The sequence below is a fragment of the Electrophorus electricus genome, chromosome 1, assembly GCF_013358815.1.
Source record: "Electrophorus electricus isolate fEleEle1 chromosome 1, fEleEle1.pri, whole genome shotgun sequence".
Taxonomy (NCBI): domain Eukaryota; kingdom Metazoa; phylum Chordata; class Actinopteri; order Gymnotiformes; family Gymnotidae; genus Electrophorus; species Electrophorus electricus.
Genome location: NC_049535.1, coordinates 29292282 through 29316015, shown reverse-complemented (window position 1 = coordinate 29316015; position 23734 = coordinate 29292282). Strand labels below are relative to the sequence as shown.

General features: G+C 41.6%; 2 protein-coding genes across 5 annotated transcripts; both read left to right on the top strand.

Annotated features, from left to right (window-relative positions):
- Positions 1-1021: 1021 nt before the first annotated feature.
- Positions 1022-7893, top strand: LOC113569862 (chromobox protein homolog 6-like). 4 transcript variants are annotated; one of them, XM_026997932.2, is made up of 5 exons: positions 1022-1166; positions 1842-1885; positions 1972-2037; positions 2924-2990; positions 3279-7893. In XM_026997932.2, exons 1-5 carry the CDS (start codon positions 1098-1100, stop codon positions 4548-4550), a joined length of 1518 nt encoding a protein of 505 aa, XP_026853733.2. In that variant the 5' UTR covers positions 1022-1097; the 3' UTR covers positions 4551-7893. The 4 variants fall into 4 exon arrangements, with proteins under 4 accessions (XP_026853733.2, XP_026853735.2, XP_026853734.2 ...); XM_026997933.2 differs by lacking the exons at positions 1022-1166; positions 1842-1885 and adding an exon at positions 2429-2570 and having other exon boundaries at positions 2022-2037; XM_026997934.2 differs by lacking the exons at positions 1022-1166; positions 1842-1885 and having other exon boundaries at positions 3284-7893.
- A 1029-nt stretch (positions 7894-8922) lies between these two features.
- On the top strand, positions 8923-18229 carry LOC113569861 (neuronal pentraxin-2-like). The gene is made up of 6 exons (XM_026997931.2): positions 8923-9100; positions 9244-11048; positions 11866-12118; positions 13088-13329; positions 13854-14033; positions 16128-18229. Exons 2-6 carry the CDS (start codon positions 10401-10403, stop codon positions 16359-16361), a joined length of 1557 nt encoding a protein of 518 aa, XP_026853732.1. The 5' UTR covers positions 8923-9100; positions 9244-10400; the 3' UTR covers positions 16362-18229.
- The last annotated feature ends 5505 nt before the right edge of the window (positions 18230-23734 follow it).

Sequence of the window (23734 nt, the reverse complement as noted above, 5' to 3'; positions counted from 1 at the left end):
CTCCTTGAACCACTCTTTCACAATTTGAGCCGATGAATCCTGGCATTGTCATCTTGGAATATGCCTGTGCCATCAGGGAAGAAAAAATCCATTGATGGAATAACCTGGTCCTTCAGTATATTCAGGTACAAGCCTGACCTCATTCTTTGGGCACATAACATTGCTGACCAACTGCAGCAACCCCAGATCATAGCACTGCCTCCACAGGCTTGTACGGTAGGCACTAGGTATGATGGATGTATCACTTCAGCCACCTCTCTTCTTACTCTGGAACAGGGTAAATCTGGACTCATCAGACCACATGACCTTCTTCCATTGCTCCAGAGTCCAGTCTTTATGCTCCCTAGCAAATTGAAACCGTTTTTGCCGGTTAGCCTCACTGACAAGTGGTTTTCTTAAGGCTACACAGCTGTTTAATTCGAATCCCTTGAGTTCCCTTCGCATTGTGCGTGTGGGAATGCTCTTACTTTAACTATTAAACATATCCCTGAGTTCTACTGTTGTTTTTCTACGATTTGTTTCCACCACACGTTTAAGTGATCGCCGATCACGATTATTCAAGTTTTTTTCCGACCACATTCCTTCTTCAAAGATGATGTTTGATGATGGTAGCTGATCAATAGAAGCCTATTAAAAACGAAACAATGCTTGTAATAAGATTAAGTCTGTATTATGTCTGCATGCATGTTACATCTTAATTTAGACGTTACGACAATTGGAACGATGGAGGATAATAGATCGCTCGTGCCAACCCTTATAAATAAGCTGTGTCCTACCAAATGTCAGGGAATCGTGTGCGCAATAGTGTGTAAATGTGTGCTGCTTCTGAAAAAAATACAAAAACATTTCAATAATTTGAAAAATGCTTTTGAAAAAAAAAAAGATCAACTTTTGTTACCCTCCCGCGTTTTCTGCAACAAAACTTACAGTAAAACTCATGTTGGTTGCCCGGGCGACCGAAGGGGGCCGACTGCGAGCACGTGACCGTGCTGGGCCGCTGTTACTGGTTGGGCTCCGTGCGTCTGTCCTGCTATTTTCCCAGACGCGGGATCCTTCCTTCTCATCACTGCTCTAAACCTCCTGTCCTGTCCCGAAACATGGAGCTATCTGTGGCGGGGGACCGTGTGTTTGCCGCCGAAGCCATACTAAAACGTCGTGTGCGCAAGGTTAGTCCCGAGCATGTGTTTTAGTCTGGTTTGTTTGTTTCGCTGCGGCCTAGTTTCCTCACGGTTAAACTTTAGCTAGCTAACCTAAGAGAATAAATTCTGAGAGAATACAATGCCGTGTTTCCACTCCAATTTGCAAGCCTAGAAAAATGTTCACTTATATAACCTTATCCCACGAAGGTGCCGAGAGCATTCAACTAAATTTTTAGTAACGATCCTGTTGATATGGTTAGCTATTGTGAAACGATATTTTTTGAACTTGACTGTAAAGTGATGTGATCTCTCTAGCTAGCTAGCACGGTAGCCATGTAGCTAGCTATCGCTAGCTAGTATGACGGCGCCAGCTGTTTTGTGTCTGCGCGAATTGCTAATTCTGACAAAGAGCAGTCTGTCCTTGGGACAAGGCGATGGTTTATTTGGAGTTAGAGATAGCCTACCATATATTGATTGTTAACGACAGTCGCTTTGCTGGGACAGTACTGGAAATCATTTAGCTAGAGCGCACACAAATATTAGCTTAAATGTTTGCTGTCATGTCCATGAGATTAGGGAAGTCACACGTCTCTTTTTAAACTATAGCAAGAATAAGAGTAGTTTCTATCACAGTAACCTTTTACTTTATGAAAATTGATGTATAGCTAGCAAAGTTCACTTTTGCCTTTGTTTTCATTACAGGGGCGAATTGAGTACTTAGTCAAATGGAAAGGGTGGGCTATAAAGTAAGTTGTCTGAATCGCTTTGTTATTAATACATTTTTAAACAAACCATTGCCCAGACTGATTGCAGGTTTTTGGTGCTCTTGCAGGTACAGTACTTGGGAGCCAGAGGAAAATATTCTTGATGATCGTCTTGTAGCAGCTTTTGAACAAAAGTGAGTTTTGCTGTTTCTTTCCTGTTAAGCCACCATACAGTGCATACATGTGTTTATGGCAGTGCGATCTGTAAAGACGCAATTGACATAAAGAAAATCCATGTCTCCAATTCTGCACACATGCATTTGTTAGTTTAGACTTCAGAAATGAGCATAAAGTATTTCTTACACCACATAAATGTTTTATTTATTTTCAACATATTTGCCACATTGGGTGTTGCATTATTTGTCTTAAGTTGTAATTATGCTTCCCACCCTGTATGGTGTGCTGTCCGAAACCCAGGCGAAATTAAACTGAAACAGTAATCTTTATTTACAAAATATATGTGGTTATAAGCAGGTTCAGCAAGTTAGGTATACTGCATAAACTACCTACTGAAGTTGCCAACAGATGCTTATGGCGCGAGACAATGCACAATCATCATCTAGAGGAAAGGAAGTCCGCTGATGTTTACTGTGACCGTTGCATGTGTTCTGAATGCTGCTGTGGCCGTTGATGTACGACTGTTTGAAGTGGTCTGCGTGAGTCACAGGTTTGCACTCTGATGTAGGTTTGCAGGAAATACTCAAACAGTCATTTCTGCCACATAAGAACACTATCAAAAATTAGTGAAAGTTGGCTATGAGTGAATTGTGGTGGTGTGTCTGATGTCTTTTTTGCTTATACAAATAAAAAGAAATTTGCAGCTGATGTTGCAAGTATAATGCACATTTTAATGCACAAACTTGTGCAATTCCCTATACAGTATAAGCTTACATGATGTCACACCATTTATCAAAATACATATTCTAAAAGAAAGAATATGCTTGGTAGTTGATTCCATAACACACTTGTTTAACACTGGTATGAGACTCAGCATCTTTGTCATCTTGTCTCTCCTACCAGAGAGAGAGAACAGGAACTTTATGGACCAAAGAAGAGAGGACCCAAGCCTAAAACCTTGCTCCTCAAGGTTGGTCAATACAGTAAATTATATTATTAAATGTCTATTGTAGTCACATATGTACAATGTTCAAACTTTTAGGTTTCAAGTGTGTCATTTTGTAACTAATGTGATCTGTGTCTGAAGTTGGGCTAACCTAAGAAATCCTTTCTGTTTTTACTTGCTTTAAGCATGTTCCATTATAAACTGATGTTTAGTCATGGTTTTTCTGATCCTGCTTTGGTGTGTGTGTGTGTGTGTGTGTGTGTGTGTGTGTGTGTGTGTGTGTGTGTGTGTGTGTGTGTGTGTGGCATCCAGTCTAGAGCACATGCTGCAGAGGGCTCCCCCCGAGTCCCTGAATTCAAACACAGTCGCCCCCAGCCATCTTCCAAACCTCCACCTCAACCTCCTCCCCTTTCTCCACCTTCATACCCCCCCAGTGGCCCTTCTAATGCCAAGCTTCAGTCTGGAGCTGCCCAGCCAAAACTGAAGAAAGACATCCACCGTTGTCATCGTATATCACGGCGGCCCTTGCCCCGCCTAGATCCTTTGGCTCAGCAAGTTGGATCATCCGGTCCCTTCTCATCCCGCCCCACAGTCAGCCCCTTCTCTGAGACAGTCCGCATCCTTAACCGGAAGGTTAAACCTCGGGAGGTGAAGAAGGGTCGAGTAATTTTAAATCTGAAAGTGATTGATAAGCCTGGGGGTGGGGGATTAGCCAATAACAGAAGGACTCCAAGTGCTACCCACCAGCCCCACATTGGGCGGCAAAAAGTCCCATCTCGGAACAGGGTGATCGGAAAGAGCAGGAGGTTTGGAGATGTATCATATAGAGGGCTGCACCTACCTGCCACAGCTGCTGGATTCCCTGTTTTTGGAAAACCATTCGAGTGTCATCCAATGGAGGTTTCTGAAGAAAAGCCCAAGGTAGAACAGTGTGTTCCCAAAGTAGCCTGTAACTCATCATCTTTACCGTCTTCCTCTCAAAGTCCAAAGGTCATGACCCCAGACATACCTAAAGCACTTAGTGAACCTCCTTGTTCCCCCTCCAGCCCTGAGGTGTCAGAGGGTGAACTCCTTTTCCCACCCCCAACACATCCCCAACCTCCTCCCTCAGCTGCCCAACCCTGTCAGGCAAACCTTGCCATTTTACCTCCTGCCAAACCCAACACCCAGCTAACAGACTGCAAACCTAACTCCACTCCAGCTCAGTCCACCCTGCCTTCCTCCCCCATGTTCTCATCATCATCATCTTCATCATCCGAAGACAGTGAGCACATCCTGGACCTCTCCGTGCCTCACAGCACTGAACGGCGTTGTCGCCGGCGCAACTCCTTTGGCCCCCGCCGGCCAGCTGAGTTCCCAGAGAATCCTCTTCCTCACAAAGTCTCGGAGGAAGATGAGGATCTGGACTGGCGTCCTGAGATGGCAGCACGGTGTGCCAACGTGGTCGTCACAGACGTGACGACCAACCTCCTCACCGTAACCATCAAAGAGTTCTGCCATCCTCCAGGTCTCCCTCCACCAGTTTCTTCTGCCTGCTTCTCTAATCATTTATCAGCTTCAAATAAAACCAACACTCGACCATGAAAACCAAAAAAGAGAAAACTCTTTGAACACAGAAGCTACAAATATTGCCTTTTACCTAGGACATGTTTGAGGACTTATTTGTCTCATACATTATACCATTTGTTGGTCTTAGAAGCAGGTCCCTTTATAATACTGTGCCATGACGTTCCCTTGAAGTGCCAGAGAAGTGGGAAAGGGTAACTCTGAAATGGGTTTCTGTCCTTATCATGTTTTACACAAAACCCTGCGGGTAAATGTCATGCTGGTTGCACTCGCAGTAAACAGTATTTTACTGAGTATCGGTGAGAGGCTGAGTAGCTTGCATTAGTTCACTGCCTATTCACACTCTTTGGTCTGGAGCAGAAGTCTGTCCTGTGAGCTGGAGCAGGCAATTACATTTTTTTCATGGAATAGCTTCTATGATGGATTTTCCATTTTATTTTATGCCCTACCTTGGTCATCAGCCTCCGTGTCTGGCATGTGAGCATATGTGCTCGGTTATATTGGGTGTGGTTGGCCAGTGTTGCTATCAGAGACAATGGTCTGGTCTAATGATCAACTGTCTGAAAGCACCTAACATTTTTATAACTGTGTAATAATAATGGTCTTATCTCATGGGACTTTTCACCCTGAGCAATTAATAGTTCAGCATTCAGACGTATACAACTGGGATACACATTTATAGGGGATAGGGTGAAGGCACTGTTGTTTCTGTTCTCTATTGAGAAAGGCTTATGGTTTCTCAGTCCTGTGGTGAGAGTCGTCGAATTTTATTCTATACAAACCTGAAGAAAACAAGTCAGACTGCTTAGTTGTCCAATAGACTGGCTTCAACTAGAGAGATCTGGTGTCAGCTGGGGGGGGGGGGGTGACTGCAGTTTAAGTATTTGCTTCAGTTAGGCTCCCGCTTTGTCACTGATCTTTTTTTAAAGATGTTTTCTGTAAGAAGTCTTATTTGCTGGTGTTCACAGATGTCCTCTTCACCTAAATGAAATGCCCTCAAGATGTGTAAAGATGTTTTTGCAACTTGCAATCAATGATCATTGAAGAGGTAATTCACTACATGTACTCAGTGTGTCCTCGCCATGTGCTCCTTCCTCCCCTTGAGCCAGTGGGTCACATTACCAGCCCTGGAATCACCCATATCTTTGTCTTTCTGTGGTACCAAACATCAGCAGGGGGGCTTTTGGAAGCAGCCATTGCATTCCACAAAGATGAGCTCCAGTTGTCATGTGGCACTTGTAAAGGAAAGCAGGGTTTTGATCTCATTGCCATGCTGAAATGGGTTATGCTCCAGTATGACTTTCATTTTAAGGCAAGCTCCAAACCCCTGAGCCACACTCTGCTAGCCAACAAAAGGAAGGCCACACAGCAAACAGAAGTGGGTGGTGATGTCATATAACGAGATGTGCAGTCTTACTTAATGGAGACCTGGAATTATCTTTTGAATTGACCCTATTTGTTTCGATAATAAGCTTGGAGCACTGGCTTTTAAAATGTGTTCTGCTGCAGTATTTATTCTCCTGGATAATGGCAAACAGAGTCTTTTTTTTTCTTCCTGATTAGGCAGTAAATATGGGCAAATGCTGGGCATTGAATTGATTATCTTTGAGCAACTTGTTAGCCATTGAATGCGCTGAAAACTTTATAGACTGTTACAGTTGTAAAGTAGTGTTTTTGCCTTGTAAATGCACTTGTTTACAAAAAGACTGTTGACAGTATGTTGGTCAAGCAAGTCAAACATAAAAGAAGGCCATTGTAGAAAAGCAGGACATTTTCTCTTAGTCCACCACCGAAAACCTCTCACAGGCATAGACATGCATTTATTATCTGTTCTCTTGATTCTCAAACAGCCTTTCAAGAACAAGTCAGTGCTTCAGGCTGGTATGCTGAACTGGCACCATGCAGCGGCACCTTGGCCTGGGCCCCAGCTTCCGTCGCCAGCCCCCTGGTGGTGGCGGCAGTAATGCCAGCTCCTTCCCCCAAGGTGGAGCTGGCCAGAAGCGCCAGTAATCCCTCCTAACACTGACCCCTGCGGGGACAGCATACTGAGGAGAGTGCTCCCTTCCCAAACCCCTGCCGGGGCATTAGCTACATCACTCCGGCATGCCAGCCTTGGGCCTGATCAGATCAAGATCCTCTCACGGTTAATCCCCAATGTTCAGGAATGGCAGTTTTTCAGTTGTTTATTGTGATTTGTTGAATTAATCAGCTTGATAGCTTTGAACTTATTTTTTTTAGTTGATTGACCTGCATGACAGCCATATTTAGTTGTTTTTGTTGTATTTGTTTTTTGTCTTGTATATTGTTAATTTCTTGAAAATTAATGCACTTAATATTTTTTGGCAGTGTATGTTGATTCTTATTTAAGAAAGAAATGCTATTGTAATGCTTTTATTATTTTTATTTATTTAATCGTGCAAAGATGGTTTTATGGCATGATTCTGTGCGACTTAATTGCATCTTGTCAACAAACTGCACAAGAGGGCCTAGCCTTAAGATGTCCACCGAAATAATATTTAGTTTCATGTATACATAAAGTATTGTTTTTTCTTTCATAACTTTACACGTTTCTTTTTGTTCTTCTTCTATTGTAATTGTCTTATGAGACTAGAGGGTTTTCCTAAGACTTTGCACTTGGGTCCTGCCGAATCATGCCCATTATGTGTTTGAGGCGATTCTCAATATATGCTACTCCATGTGGTGGTGCACTCAAGCTAATGCCATGTCACTGTGTAGATCAGAAGCTCTGTCCTTATGTATTGTCCCTTTAAACTTTGACATGAAGCTCTTGTGTAAAGGAAGACTGTGAACTACACTTCTTGGTAAAGACAGGGGTGTGTGTGTGCGTGTGTGCGTGTGTGTGTGTGTGTGTGTGCGTGTGCGTGCGTGCACACGCATGCACGTGATAGAAGGCCGTAGAGATAAATTTGGTCTGAAATTTTTGATTCTGCCTTATCTATCCAAAGTGCTGCAGTCTTACGCAGGTTAACTTGTGGGGAGGGGGTCGCTGAAGTCTTTCTTGGTGTATTTCTTTCTGTCGCGAGTGTCACTGTAGCCTCACCTGAGTCTCTGGACATGCTCTCACGCAATAATGAGCTTTGTGTTGAGTTTGGAAAGCAGAATCTCTGATGATACTGTTTTATGATGAAATTATGATTTTGCAGTGATAATTTACAGGTTTATTTTGGTTTTTTATACTACATAAGAGGCATCTTTTTATTGTGTGTTCTGTATAGGTTTTTCAAAATTTTAAATTGTCTAGCAAAAGAGATCAAGTTTTGTACTGCTTTCAAATAGTGTGCCTAGGATAGCTTGTAAAAAAAAAAAAGGTTTGAATAAATGCTTGTCTGTGGTTTTGCAACTGAGTGTGGTATGTGTGGAGTCCATTTATATTAATTTCAGCATAAAAAGGCATTTACAACTGACAAATGTAGTGAAAGACTTGAAGGCTTATAGTTTTTTGAGTGCTACCTGATGAAGTGCTGCCTAATTAAGCTTTTCTCCACAACAGAATTCCAACCCAGCTTTTTATGTCTAGCTGTCTAGTAGTCCCTAGACATAGTGTTAGACTAGTCAGTAATGTACTCTATAAAGACGCTATACAGTAGGCATTCATTTTACATTTGGGTTTTTGACGACTATTTGGAATGAGGTGTTCATTAAAGTGGTCAGATTCATTCTATTTTTTAATCACAGTTGTTAAATCTTAAACTTTAATGGAATGATTTTTGAAGCTAAACCTGATTTTATTATTTATTTATTTAACGAATCATTATTTATTTATTTGCTTATTAGCTAACTGCGAAATCACTTTTGTGACATTATCCCTACAGGTTTTTAAGTGTATACTGTAAGGTTACTTTGTTTACCAGTGTAAACATTAGATTTTATAAATCACAGCTAATGGAGACGCAGGCTTAATTTCGTATACTTTCAGAAGTGTCCATTTCCAGAGCTGTGTGCCTCGAATACGTAGTTGTATAACTTCACACTAGAGGGCAGCACTCTACAACTCGTGCAAAACCATGGGGACTCGAACGGCTGCTTGTCGCTTCTCTATTCCAGTCCGATGTTAATATAATGCAGATGCTCGTGTGCAAAGGAACAGGACAACTTGTTCTCCTATCTCCTTTCATGTGAGAAATAACCCATGCCATAACAAATAAACTAAAATTAGTTTGTTCTTGCAAATATAAGGATGTGACTGATGAAAGGGTTATGCTACCAGGGACAACGGCACCACCCACCATCTGGCATTTTCTGCTGCAGCCAAAATGTATTTGGACAAAATGTTAGATTTGCCCTCAGGGTGCTTTTCACACATTTGTGCCTTGCATAATCCATGCTTGGTAGCAAAGCTGATGTGCATGAGTGTGACTGAAAATAGACCATGTACTCTGTGAGATCAGGTTTCTCTCAAACTGGGCTGACTGATGTGATGATTAAAAGTGTCAACCCTATATGGGGACTGAAGAAAGTTCTGATCTATGGGGATCTGTGTCAGGAAAGGAGGGCACTTGGAGAACCGTTGTCTCAGTTCATGTTACTTCTCAGCCTGATGATATTCTGTAAGTGATGATCAGTTACAACTATATGACAAGTATTTAAAGCTATTTTTGTTTTTCATCTCACTCCTCAATAATTGGCTGGATAACAATCTCTCTCTCTCTCTCTCTCTCTCTCTCTCTCTCTCTCTACCCCCTCCCCCCAGGTAAAAACTGTCTTAGCAACAGTGTCTCTCTATCATAATAACTGGCTGGGCAACAATCTCTCTCTCTCTCTCTCTCTCTCTCTCTATCTCTCTCTCTCTCTCTCTCTCTTTGTCTGACTTCAGATTGTTCCGAGGTCAAATCTATTCAGCTGTTCTAACAGTCATATATCGAGCTAAAGATGTTTACTGACTCCACATAAAAGGAAAACGTAGATTGCAGATACACTAATATCTACCATGTGATTTAACTCTACATGTTCCAATGTCTTTTTTTCCCACACGTGCTCTGCGTTTGTGGGCAGCCTTTGAGAGATATGAAAATGTGGATTATCACCGTAACCCGTTAGGCACAGTGCCACGAGCATGAGCTCATTCTTATCTGTGATACCTCAGCCGCTTTTTTCACGCATGTTTTCCGTGACCACCCTTTCACGAGGACGATGGCGTGGCAGGGGTGAATCGCGAACATTTGATAACTGGCGTCCAAGATGCTCACTACGAAGATTTCAGCTCCTGGCTTTGGCTGAGACTGGGACGCTCTTTGTAAGACACTGATTATGGAATAGTAATCGCGCCAGTGTAAAATACATAGGGGGGAAATATAAGCTTATAAACCTTATGATTTGCATGTAGCTGTAGTCCGGGGTGCTTCGTTTAGCCTTACATACCGACCTGACGATGTGTATGTTGGCTTAAGATGCCTTGTGATGAGTTCCGTTTCCAAAAGCGGCTACAGATTTAGTGTACATTTGTAAGCCAACCCGCTTTTCGTTCTTTCCCCTCCCTCTCCCACTCTGCTCGAGCTGCCGCTTGACTCGTGGTGTCAGTGGTACTACTGGGAGAGATGCTTGGCAGTGCAGCAGAGAACGGGGGCATCTTTCGGCACGAGAGCGTCTAAATAAAAAACATTTCTGGCATCCTTAGAAGGCAGAATTTGTAATTGACCTGCCGTGATATGCAACACGTTTTTCGATCTAGTATAGGCTATATAGTTGACGGCTGAAGGATTATCTGGCGATCTTGGGTTTTTTTTTATTTTTCGTCTTCTTGTTTTTAGCACGCTTTCAATCTCACGGTTTTTTTTTATCCGTTTCTCATATTTATCGACCGTTCAAACCGCCACCCTGAAGTTCATCGTTGTTATTCTGGCCGCCGGGATGGTGGCTTTTGTTGGAGCTGTTATCTGCATCATCGCTGCGGTCCACGGTGGCTCACCTGCAGCTACCTCGACCGCAGCGCAGCTGTCCGACAACCAGTCGCTGTCTCCGGGCGCAGGTGGACAGTCTACCCCCTCAAAATCTGTAGCTAGGGCTGGACCGCTGAACGCTCTCCATGGTGCTGATACGATCAGCAGAGAGAGGGTCAGCCCGGAGGCTCCCATCTTCTATGGTATGACCGGAGTGGGAACCGGTGCCACCGGCAGTGAGCAGCAGGTAACCTACAGCAGACTCATTTGTACCCCAGTTCCCCCCGGAGAGTGCAAATCGAAAAACTTTCAAGCTGACGACCAGTCACTCTATGCTGGCGAGGACTGGGGTTATCTCCGCACGACGGCCGAGGAGCTCCGGCAGACAGTGCTACAACAAAAGGACGAAATTATCACAGACCAACGGACCATACAGGAGCTAACGGGAAAGCTCTCGGAATGCGAGAGTGGAAAGAAACGGAGCGGGAAAAAGGTAGAGAGGGACCGTCTTGAGATGCAGGACGATGCAAGAGCTTCGGCGTCGGTGCTGACGTCCCTCGTTATGGAAGAGCTGGAGCAAGCCATACTTCAGATGAAAGACCGTATTGAGAAATTGGAGGTAGGGAGGTAACAAAGAATAACCAGTTCGATAATGTAAACAAATTGTTTGCTGACCGTGGAACCTATATTATTCACTGTATATAATTATATTCTTCTCTTTTTCTGTATAATATTAGAAATGGGAGAGTCACAGACTTGAGGCTACATTGTGAAACAGAGGCATAACATACCTAATTACCAGCACACCGTGTGTAGATGTCTGCGGCCATAAAGTTCACTTCCCTTTTGATTCCACGAGCTCATTTCTGCTCTGCTCACGTAGCACAGAGCAAAGATTTACGATCCTGCACCAGACGTGTTTCACAAATTGAGTTCAGATGAATACATTTTCTTGATTTATTACCACAGTGCAACAACTCTCATCAGTGGTAATGTACTTATGTGGCTGCTTGCGTGACTAAGACTTGCTAGTAATCGATTATTTAAAGGTTCCCGACCACAAATAACGAAGCCTAATTGAGCACAGCCAACATTTAACGATTTCATGGAATCATGAAGCCAGAGCGCTAAACAACAAATAACCCGCTGTGACGACATTTAGCATGCAATGGTGATGCTGAAGCCACATTATGAGTCTATAGCTATATAGTCCATATGCATGTCTATATCTTAGCTCCTATAGTGTAGGACACGTGTAATGTACGACACGTGCTCTCACAAATACAAAATAATGTTTCAGTGAAACTGAACATGAAAGAAAATTGCAGGTTGCTTGTTCATCAGTTGTTCTGAAGTTCTGAAGTTTCCCATTGTTAGAAAACCCAAGAGAGCTCAATAACCTGTAAATCACTAACACACTGATGTTTTGCATGCAGGCAGAAATGACACCGCAGGCCCACAACCACACAGAGACTGGGGTGAAGGGCTCTGGAAATGGCCCCAGTGCCATCAAGGGCCAGGGGGCTGTGGTGCAGAGGAGAGTGGATGATCTGGAGGGGGAGCTGAAGAGAAAGATGAAGCTTCTGGAAGAAGAGAGGAAGGCACTTCGCAAAGAGACAGAGAAACATCAACAGCACATTGACCATGGACTGGACACTGTCCACCAGCGCATTCACAGCCTTGAGCAAGGTGAGAGAGGGAGGGAGGGAGGGAGGGAGGGAGAGAGAGAGAGAGAGAGAGAGAGAGAGAGAGAGAGAGAGAGAGAGAGAAAGTGGACAAGAGAAGACTTTCTCATGTATTTTCTCATGTATTTCTGCAATGAGCTGATAGGACATACTGATTACGCCTGCAGTAATTTCTGGAAAGTGTTTTGTAGAAATAGTGAAGTTTAATGGAAAACATATTACTATTTAAGAGCACAGGATCAATTATGCAAAGCTGTTCAATATTAAACATTAAGACATACACTAGAGAGCTATAATGAGTCAAGTCCAATACATTTCTCTCCACTCCAGACTCTGCCTCTGTTCATCAAGCACACTCGGCAAAGAACATGCTTCATAATATGTTTCTTATTGATTTAGATTTTTGAGGTTTTGAGATACATTTGATGGTACACTCATCAGCATATTTAAGCAGTAAATGGCATGTTGTAACAATAAATCAGTTTGACATAATACCTTTGACATAAAATTAAACAAGCAGTGGTACTTTGGTCATTTGGATCAATAATTTAACAACTGTGCATTTCTAAATGCAAACCACATCAATTATATACTGTAAGAATAGATATGAGAATAAGGTGTATGTGTTTTTTATTTGAATTAATTAGACATTCTATTATGAACCCAAGTGGCCTGTGTTGGATGGACACACATTTTTTACTTGCAGTGTTTACTTAAAATGTAAAAGGACTTTGACACTTTCATCTGTTTCTTTGTTGCTTGTAATTGCTTGAAATTAATCTGTATTGCAAATTACAATAACAAATAGCCAAATCATTTCCCAGAATGGACAACTCAAATAATTATACCTTATATGTTAATTAGCAATATCTGAATATTTCACTAAGTTTAATTAAACTAAATAAAAGTCAGTGATGAGCTCCTGGATATGTAAATTTGTTCATATTTGCTCATATCTGTGCCTCTGTGTCAGGTCTGTCTGAGAACAGGTTCCCAGAGGGTTACAGGCTCTCTTTTCCTGTGAGGAGCAGCTCTATGTATGCTATGGTGAAGCGAGCCATCCCTACGCTCCACGCCTTCACCATCTGTATGTGGATAAGACCTGCGCAGAGCATCCTGGGAACCGGAGTCTCCTACGCCGTGCCAGAGCAAACTCATGAGCTGGTGCTGCAGCAGCTGGTCCATGGCCCCACTGAGCTCATCATCAATAATGAGGTAGAGACCACTTTTAACCCATCCCCAGATCAGTCACTGAAACAAATGCAAAATGATGACTCTAATGCAAAATGATTCCCCTTTCATGTGGTAATACATACCCAGCCTTGCAGTTTTCTCTATATTGGTTCAGGACATAATCTGGGATGGGCATGCTATCTTGACCCAGTGTAAGAACAGATTACCCCGAGTATTAATGACTTATATTATCGCTTAAATTAGGTAAATTGGTTTGATTAATAATCCTTTGATCACTATGACTTGCTCTCATTGCTACCCTTTATCTCATGCCTTAACCAGGTTCTAATGGCTAGTGAATCCCAGAGGCTGCAGATGGTCTAAATAGTAACATAATAGGCAATCATGAGCTTTAATGTGATTCTTTGCCCCATATGCTCTCATCAGGATGGTTCAAAATGCATGAATTAATGTAGCTGGAGGAATGCATCCCATAAAGTGATGTCAAGGAGAGAGTATGGAAATATTGCACAATTCATTAAGCATTTGGTTGATCCTTCTTGTAGGTGGTGCAGTTTCATCTCAACCTGACAGTGGGTATGTGGCAGCATGTGTGCATCAGCTGGAGCAGGAGAGGTGGAATTTGGCATGCTTACCTAGGAGCCAGACTAAAAGGTGAGGGGAGGGAACTGGCAACACGCCACTCCATCCGGCCTGGAGGAACACTCGTCCTGGGCCAGGAACAGGTGAGTCATAACCTGGCCACATCTCTGGAAGACCAGAGTTTCAGCATGGTGGCTACAAATTGCTTAATTGGTCATACTTCCGCACACAAAAGCTGTGTTGCAATACTTTCAAGTGACGTTGTGTATAAGTAATTTTAGCCCTTTAAAAACAGACTTTCTCCAACTTATTTCTAAACCCATATTTTCTCTTAAAGGTCAAATAAAAAATCAAAATAAAAATGTATTTATATAGTGCTTTTAACAACAGATGTTGTCACAAAGCAGCTTTACAAATGTGCAAAAACGTTACAAAAGCCCCCAGTGAGCAAGCCAAGGGTGACATTGGCAAGGTAAAACTCCCTAGAGCATGAGGAAGAAATTTTGAGAGGAACCAGGACTCAAAGATGGGGCCCATCCTCTTCTGGCTGACAACGGTCACCGCAATAACAATTTTAAGAGAAAAATAAATTTAAAAAAATAAATAAATAAGCAGTTAATGTCTAGTCCAGTGTTCTAGAGGTCCTAGTCTTGTCCCAATGGTGTGCATGTGTCCAAAACCCACCCTGCAAGAGAACATCCACTAAGGGCAACTGAGAAGTAGTTGGCTGGGGTAGAGGTGTGGTGGGCTACAGCAGGGGACATCAGGGGTATGTGTATCTTGGCAGAAAGAGAGACTAGCTTATTAGACATGTCCAGATACAAGGGTGTGTAAATTAGGGAACTATAATGTACAAAGTAATATTCTGTGTCTAATATTTTTAAGCATATGATTTCCACATTATGGTGTGAGTGCACAGCTCCTAGAATTTCATAAAGCATTAATCAGTCCACAGATGCAAATCTAAAATATATGTCCCATTACGCTTGTACTCAATACTGTATCCTAATGAGGAGCAAACACAACTACTGCTGCATTAGTTTTCAGTGGGTTAGTGAATGCAGCTGGTTGATCTTCTAGCATTGCGATGGTTCCAACACTTCTGTTTTTCCACAACTATAACTGGGCTAGCCAATTGGAAATGGAATATGTGAGTGCTCCAGTAAACTCAGTTAACCCTCTTAAGCTTCTATCCACATGGCCTCCCTTCTGAATCTCCTCTCTTATCTTAGTCTGTCATTAAACTCCTCATCCCTTCATTAAGATTCGCTGAGCTTTATGACTTTCTCTATCTTGTGCAGAATGGCTGGGCTTTCTTTGCTTTTACCAGGGATGTGTTTCTAAGCCTTTGCTTTAATGGCCTATGGGATTGAGTCATGTGGCAGGAAAGAAAATGGAGATCCATCAGAGAAACACATTTCAAACAGGCAGAAGTAATAAAACTAATTTCATTCATTATATCAGTCATTGCTATAGTCGTTCAGCAGTGACACCCTGTATTAATAGACTCATTGTTTCCACCACCTGCCTATCATGGATCATGGTCTCATGTATTGATGACAACAAATATGAATGAACTCCAACTATCTTAAACGTAAAACTAATAAAACCTGTGGGTCCCAAGTCCGTAGTTGCTACTCCAACCTTGCCTATAATATTGATAGAGAGTTTGTCAGACCATCCCCTGTAGTACAGAAGCTTAATATAACCTTTGACCTTTCCCTTACTGAGCCACACATTACATTAGTCACCAAAACTGCTCTATTTCACCTTCATAATACTGCTAACCTTTGCCATTTGCTGCATACCAAAGACACTAAAGCTTTTATCCATGCTTTTATTGTGACTCCACTGGATTACTGTAATTCCCATTCTATTGGCATTCCATCTAAAACCCTCCATAGTCTCCAAGACATACAGCATGCATACAGAATTCAGTGGTGAGAGTTATAGCACATACCTGTGATACAGCTCACATCTCTCCCATTCCCTTTCATTTACCCAGACTTCTGGTATGTTCCCACATTCAGTACAATTTGTTGCTCACCACCAAAGTTCTGGAATATCCCGCCTCAGTCCATCCATGATGGCTCCTCCATCATCCCTGTCATTACCCAACGCAAAGCTTTCCTGTTCACTCCATACTTTCAGGCCCTTTTCTCTCTGTATGTGTGTGTGTGTTTGTGTGTAGAGTAACTGTAGGATAAATGTTTCAAGGAATGTCTTCTCTCCTACAGAGTTCAATGGGTGGCCTTCGTTTTGAAGCATCTCGTGCTCTGGTAGGCGAGCTCTCTCAGTTTAACATGTGGGATCGGCCGCTCACTCACACAGAGCTCTCCGCACTGGCACACTGCAGCACAAGTATCCTGGGTAATGTGGTCCCTTGGACCAGCCGTGAAGTGGAAGTGTTTGGAGGGGTCACCAAGCAGCCAGCTGAACGCTGCATCCATCATGCTAGTGTGCGGCAGTGAGGGGTCAGCAGATACTCACCCAAGGGTCAGCCTTACTCTGAGTGGTGTGTCTCAGTATAGGTCAAGGTGAAAGCAAATTGATTTCTGAGACACTAGGACACTTATCATCAGACATTATTCCATTTTGCCTGGAGTAAAAATATAAAGAAATTTTGGGCTTTTAATGTTTCCTTATTTGGAAGGATCCTCAGAGGCCTTCAAGAGAAAAGAGGGATTTGTTTAAGCTTTGACAACTTGAAGGTTGACTTTGATACACTGTCTAGTTTGATACAGTGTCTAGTTAGTTTACTTTTCACAGAGTTGTCAGAAGTAAATGTTCGATGCCTGTGCTGCATGGTGTGTTTTGTTCATACTACTTTGATCTTTTTTCATCAAAGACTGATAAGCTTTTCACACAAGCAGCTCGGAACAGTCTTATATCAGTTTGTCTACTTCTGTTCTTTTTGTCTTTATATATATATATATATATATATATATATATGAAACGAAATCTATATATAATTTATTTATTTATGATATATAATTTATTTATTATTTAGATATTTATTTTTTTATGTCTCCTGGTTTCTATGGTGATGTTGAAGAGAGGAAGGCTTACACAGATTGGTCAGCCAAGTGTTGAGCAGTGAGATATTAGATTTTTCCTCATGTAAACAGAACTAAGACCTATCATGCTCTGGTTTGGTTTCCCTGAAAAGAGCTGTTCAGAATACAGTTCTGCTGAGAAAGGAAAAATAGATTTAAAAGTCCGAATGACCAGTAGGCTCTCCAATTCAGAAAAGAACACATTAATGTTAATACAGTGACCTCTTCTGTTTTTTGTGCCATGACACAAAATACTGTCATTTTCCTCTTAATCCAAAATGTTACAGGCATAGACCTCAGTATAAGTAAAAATCACAAACTACAACATGACTTTCTAGAACTTTCCATATGTTGATAATGCAGTATTTTTTGTTTGTTGTTCATTATTCATTGTTGTTAATATCTATACTTTTTATTGTTGATGAATGTGGAATATACATATCATCTTCTTATAAATCTATTTCAAAGACTGAGATACTGCAAAAAGTGTATCATACAATAAATATTGTGTATATGTCATATGAAATTGTATCATATCTGAAGTCTCCTATACTGTTATATCAAAAATTCTGCGATGCTTAAGTGACATGGATTGGATCCTGTTGGGATGTGTGGACTCAAGCATGGGTTTGAGATCAGAATACGTCAGCAAGGAATAGACTTATGCTGACAATGGTCAAACCTTTGGTCCAAACCAATTGACAATAACCAAAAGTGCTGGAAGGATATTGTTACAGTTTTGCACATTTCGTGGGTGATGTGATAATGGCAGTGCCATGCAATAGAACAGCATGAGGGGAAAGAAATTTGACATTTATCAGAAATGGCCTGAGACTGGGGATTAAACCCTTTATTATGACCAGTATATTCACTGATTCTCTGTCCTGGAGATCACTGATGTCCAGTTCACACTCTGTGTTGTTGTTACTGTGAAGCCTGTTATATGTTCAGAGTTTGGATTTACGTGGTCACTGTGCTGTCATATACTTGGTGTGTGCATTAAAAATAGCTCATACATAAATATATATAAATATATATTGGTTTGCTGGTTGTTCTGAAGGCTATGAAACTTTTAGTAGCAAGAATGTGTTTGAATTGAAGCTTTCTCTCTTTGCCTGGTCATTTTTTTCTGTACTCTATTTTGGAGCTTGTTTGCTTTTTCTAAATTGATCTCTAATCTAGTCTTGCATTCTTGTGTTTTGTCACTGTGTATACCTGACTGGGAGACCAAATGTGCAAACTCTTAAGTACACTATGAGGAATAAAATTTACTTAGTAACTGAGTCTTTGGTTTTTCTTTCTTCCATGGCCTTGGGGTTCTAATCATACCAAAGACATGCATTCACTCAACCTGTTATCATCTAACTGAATTATGGCATATTTAAGACAGTCATCATCACTTAGCAACCATTGAGTGCATCACAGCCACTCCACTCATTTTATGTCATGTAATGAGAGTGCTAGAGACAGTACACTTGTCTTCTGGCCAGCTGCATCACAGATGCACTGAAACAACATATCAGAATTGCTCCCCAGTCCCTGAGACAACAAACAGCTTCCGTGTAAGCCGATCTGACACCACACACCTAGGAGCAGTAGGCAGTGTGTCCACCGACCCCAACTGTCACACAGCCCCTTCTGATCCTCACCCCCTGTTCAGATGTTAGAACAACAGCTGCAGTTGTTTGACATCCATTATCTATCCCAATGCATTGTGAAAAAGGGTGTGATAATTGAGTCAGCTTGCAGGAATTCATCAGTTACTGATTAGATATGTTAAATGTTGCGTGTTGCATGAAGACATCGCTAGATTGAGACTGAAATGAGAATACTGGATTAGACCATGTTGGTTTAGACCACATTAGATTAGACTTCCCCAGTGTTCTGCAGTCCTCTGCTGTGCTAACACATTAAAGTGCTATAGAGGTTGAACAGGGCTCAAGCAGACCACACAAACTAATACCCAGGAGAAGAAAGAACCCACCTCCAAATGTCATCTGCCTGCCTGCGTTTTTAACCCTCTCTAAAGTGATCTGTCTCTTTGGCTCTACCTCTCTGTCCCATTATGTATATATAACCTGCGGTATGTTGGCTTGACAGTGTGTGTGTGTGTGTGTGTGTGTGTGTGTGTGTGTGTGTGTGTGTGTGTGTGTGTGTGTGTGTGTGTGTGTGTGTGTGTGTTAGAATTGACATTCTGTCTTTATAATGATTATTTCTACTTCTCAGGAAAAAATAGAAAAAAAACAGTATCCAGCTACTTTCATGACTGATTTTCATGTATCTGTGGCTAAGGCTGAGGAGTGCGATGACACACATCTCAAACCCAGGGATTCCAGTTGGTAAACATCACCAAGCCAAAGCATTCTTTCTTATACCATGTCAAGACACTAATTACTTTCAGCAATTGCAGATCTATGCGAAGGGGCTAGACCTCTTAACCCCTATCACAGTGGAGCTGCCTGCAGACCAGTAGTATATATATTTCTCCAAACACACACATATAGTCACAGACAGACAGCCCCACTCACAGGTGTGCATACAATCTCCACCTCCTAACACCAACACCTGCTACTAGAAGTTTATTTAGGAGAGGAATGCTGGTATGTGCCTTCCTCTGTTTTTAGGTAAATAGACTTTGTACTGTATATGTTTTCTATACCCCTTGCTCAATACAGAAGTAACAATGTATAGGCCTATTTTATACATATATTGAAATCTATAATATAAATTGTCTACACAATATTCTCATATATTTATTTATATATTTGAAAGGGGAATGACTGTATTAAATACAAATATAAGAAATTGGAATATCATTGAACACAGTCAGCCTGAAGTAAATAATCAGTTTTTGAGCTTCCTGTGAACATTTCTTTTCATGACTATTTTTAAACATATGCAGATTTTTACCAAGTCATTTTCTTTGTTGAAATTTCTTTCCCTTTACATTTTATCTTTAGGCCAGATAAGTCATTAATAAATCATTAGTTCAAGATATTTCACAAAAATAACAATCTAGGCTGAAGTAGAAAATGCATGAAGGACTCTGCTGAAGAAAGGGGGAAAGGGCTGTTGAGGTAAACTCATGAAACAGTATGTATTGTGCTGGCACAATGATAAAGGTTGGCTGTGGAATGCCAACACTATAACACCTAAATCAGAGTTGTTGTTGTTTACAAAAAGGTCCAGTGTTAATTAACGTAGGAGGCCAGTATTTGATGCTGATTGATCCAATTATTGACCTTTTCTCCATGCATGATGGCAAAGAGATTTACAGAAGAAGAAATTGTACTTTTCCTGTGCATCACATGAAAGTTCAAGATGAAATACATCACTTTCCTATTTGGATCCTTCAAAGGGTTTGGCTTAACAGCACATTGGAAAAGGTCAGTGTGATTTGGAAGATGAGGAGTTGCGTTGCCCTGGTTTAATTGTCCCCTGCTTGCATCACAGCACAAGTCATAACACATTAAATAAACTTGGGTGACAATGGACATGGTCTCAAGTGGAGTAAATTGGAGAAGTTGGACTAGATGTGTGACTCTTTTTTCTTAAAAAAAATATATATTGATCTCAAAAAAACGATACAGATCTATATTTCCAGGAAAAGAAGACACACGCATTCACATTTTACACACACACACAGGGAGAGAGAGAGAGAGAGAGAGAGAGAGAGAGAGAGAGAGAGAGAGAGAGAGAGAGAGAGAGAGAGAGAGAGAGAGAGAGAGAGAGAGAGAGACAGACAGACAGACACCTGCACGCACGCTCTTCTCTGACCCCTCATAGTGCCTAAGGGCAAGATCTGAATGTTGCCGTTACCAAAATGACATTCATAATTCTGATATTCATATGACATTCATAATTATTATTCGTGATTACATTTATAAAATGTACTAATTCTTACTGAGATTACTCCTGTTGAGTTATCTATAAACTGATAACCTGATAACCTGGTAATCATACCATATCCAACAAACAGCTCAAACATTACAAGTAGCTGCGCCTATAAAATACCAAATGGGTTTACGGCAAAAGTGTCACGGAACGCTCCTCCCCCACGAGTCACGTGGTACGGCCCGTGGTACGGCATGCAGGGGGGCTCGCATGTGTCATTTGTAACCACGCCCCCCCTCGGGGTTTGCGTACACCTGGACAGGGATTAATGTTAAATGTTAGTCTGGCTTTTTAAACCCCTGTCGGGTTGTGATCCCCGTTGGTCGTTGTCGCCTTGTAATGTTAAAACGTCTGAGTAGCTGTTATGCCTGTTTGTATCGTCTTCCCTTGCATGTTAGTTAGCTTTGTTACGTGTTCAGCGTAGAGTCGTGTTACTCGTAAATGTTATATGTGAGTGCCACCAATAACGTCTGCGTTGGGTGTTAATAAACATCACCGTCACCGTCGAGGGAGTCTGCCCGTTCTGTACCACGCCCTGCGGCAATCGGGCCAGCGTTACAAAAAAAAAAAAAAAAAAAAAAAAAAGGTGTGAGGTTCAATGGTTGTCTATTGAGAACATTTGAGAAATATAACAGTTGCTCTGGAACTTTCCAGAAAATAGAGCAGGGGCTTTCACCTCCAGTCTTGGGCATGTCTGCACACTTTCAACCTCTCTCTGCCACAACTCACTAAAACATCTCTTGGCAGACTTGATAATTAGCTGAGCTGGAACAGGTTTGCCAGAGGAGGCAAACTGCAGTGCCACAGGACTGCCAGAAATAACTGTTTTGAGCTGTAGGTTTAGAATTCATTTCAAACCTGTTTATTATCCTTCACTGTCTAGACAATATCAGTTCTGATCAAACACACCACCCAAAATAGCTGTATTCATATAACTGAGAGGAGACCACAGCCTATTAAAGAGAGTTTTTGAATACATGATGTACAGCAGTGTTCTATCGATTTCTGTCCTCCCTTGTTGAAATGTCCTACCATAGCAAGTATTTATAGGTCCAATCTATCGATATGTGCTACCTTGTTGGAATATTATACTGCAAGTGTTTTGTGCTACTTTTTTCTACTTTACTCAAATGACCTTATTTGAAATTTCTACCAACATCCTATAAGTAGCATCGTTTGACTGTCTAAATACCCTTATAACATTTGCTATTAACATAATTATTTGATAGGCTAAATCACACTATCGGAAAATGCTGCCGGTGTTAATACTACAGGTAGAATATTTTGAATTAGCATAAAACATAAATTTAAAAACTATTTTTTATTTGCCAAACTTTTTTACAGATGTAATTGTCATCTTTTTTCTTTATTTCACTAGGCACAACTGAAATGTGCCCATCGCCTTCACAGACAAACTCTGCACCTAAAAATAAAAACAAGCCATAAATTCTGATATATACATAAAAATATAGATTGACATCCCAGTCATTCTACTGTTTGATGACTAATTTCTTGAGGGCTCTAAAATGTAAACACAATAAATAAAAACATTTTGAATAAAACCTACCTCATAAACCAAGTAAGGCAGGGGAGCAAGATGCAAGCAGATGAGCAAAAAAGATTTATTAAAAGAAACCAAACAATAACAACAAAGGCTACTAAACATTGAAGGAAAACAAAAGGGCATGAAGACATAAACAGGATTTAACAATCTAGGGAATGGTGGATAGGAAGCAGATGTAGGTATTCATTTTTCAGCCAAAGAAGCTTGGTGTCATGTGATATAGCAGAGAGGTGTGTTGTGAGCCAGAGTCATGACTGGTGCTCATGAGGGTGTGTGTGGTTGTGATGATTTGTGGGCATACACTGCATGCTTGGCTGGGTACTCGACTGGGTGCCAGGTGGGACGTGATAGCACCCCTGCTAAGGTGCCCACAGTCGACCGTGAACGAGGGCAACCCAGAGGATGAGGAATGGGCACAGGAATGGGCACAGAGGCACAAGTTGAGGTCTAGGTCCATGGTTCTGGCTGGCTGGCACTCAGCTCCTCTCTTCAGGCCCATATCCTGCCCAATTAACTAGGTACTGCAGTTGTGCTCTTACCCACCTGGAGTCTATCAGTGCCTTCACTACATAGGTGGAGGTGGTAGAGAGCTGGTATGCTACTCTGTGGAGATCAGGAAACCTGTTGTGACAGACTTGAGCATCTTGATATGGAAAGACAGAGATGAGGCCACCCACAGATAAGTACAAGTGACTTCATAGATGTGTGGATCTATGTGGATAGTATACAGGCCAACATACCTGAGGTCCAGCTTGTTGCTGGTGTTGGTCCAGTGGTTCTTGATATGCATCTATACCTGATCTCCAAGCTGATAAGTAGGTGTATTCCAGGGGGGCAGTGGCATCTGGAAATCCAACATACAATTTAATTACATAAGCCCAGTAGAGGCATGGCGCAGGGAGTTTTAGGTGTACCCTGTCCACACAAGGAAGGAACTCCATGTGTCAGGGTGTGCCTGGCAGAAGAGCTGCAGGAACTTCCCCAGCTCCTGTTTAACATGATAAGTTTGGTACCCCAACTAGAGTCTAAGTATGATGATGAGTTAGCCCAGGAACTCCTTCCACGCATGTGATGTATGTAAACTGTAGTCCAAACTGGTGAAAAATGTGCTGGAATAACAGGTTCACTACTTAATGCCAACGGAAACACGGTGGGAGGGATACAACAGACCATTTTAGAGAGGTGATCCACTATAGTATGCATGGTTGTTTTATCTTTGAGGTCAGAGGTCAGTTTATTGCCTGATGAAAACTATGGCATCTCAGTAGGAACAACTCAAAACGTAATACAACAATAATCATAACGGTAATATAACACAAGCGCTATATAC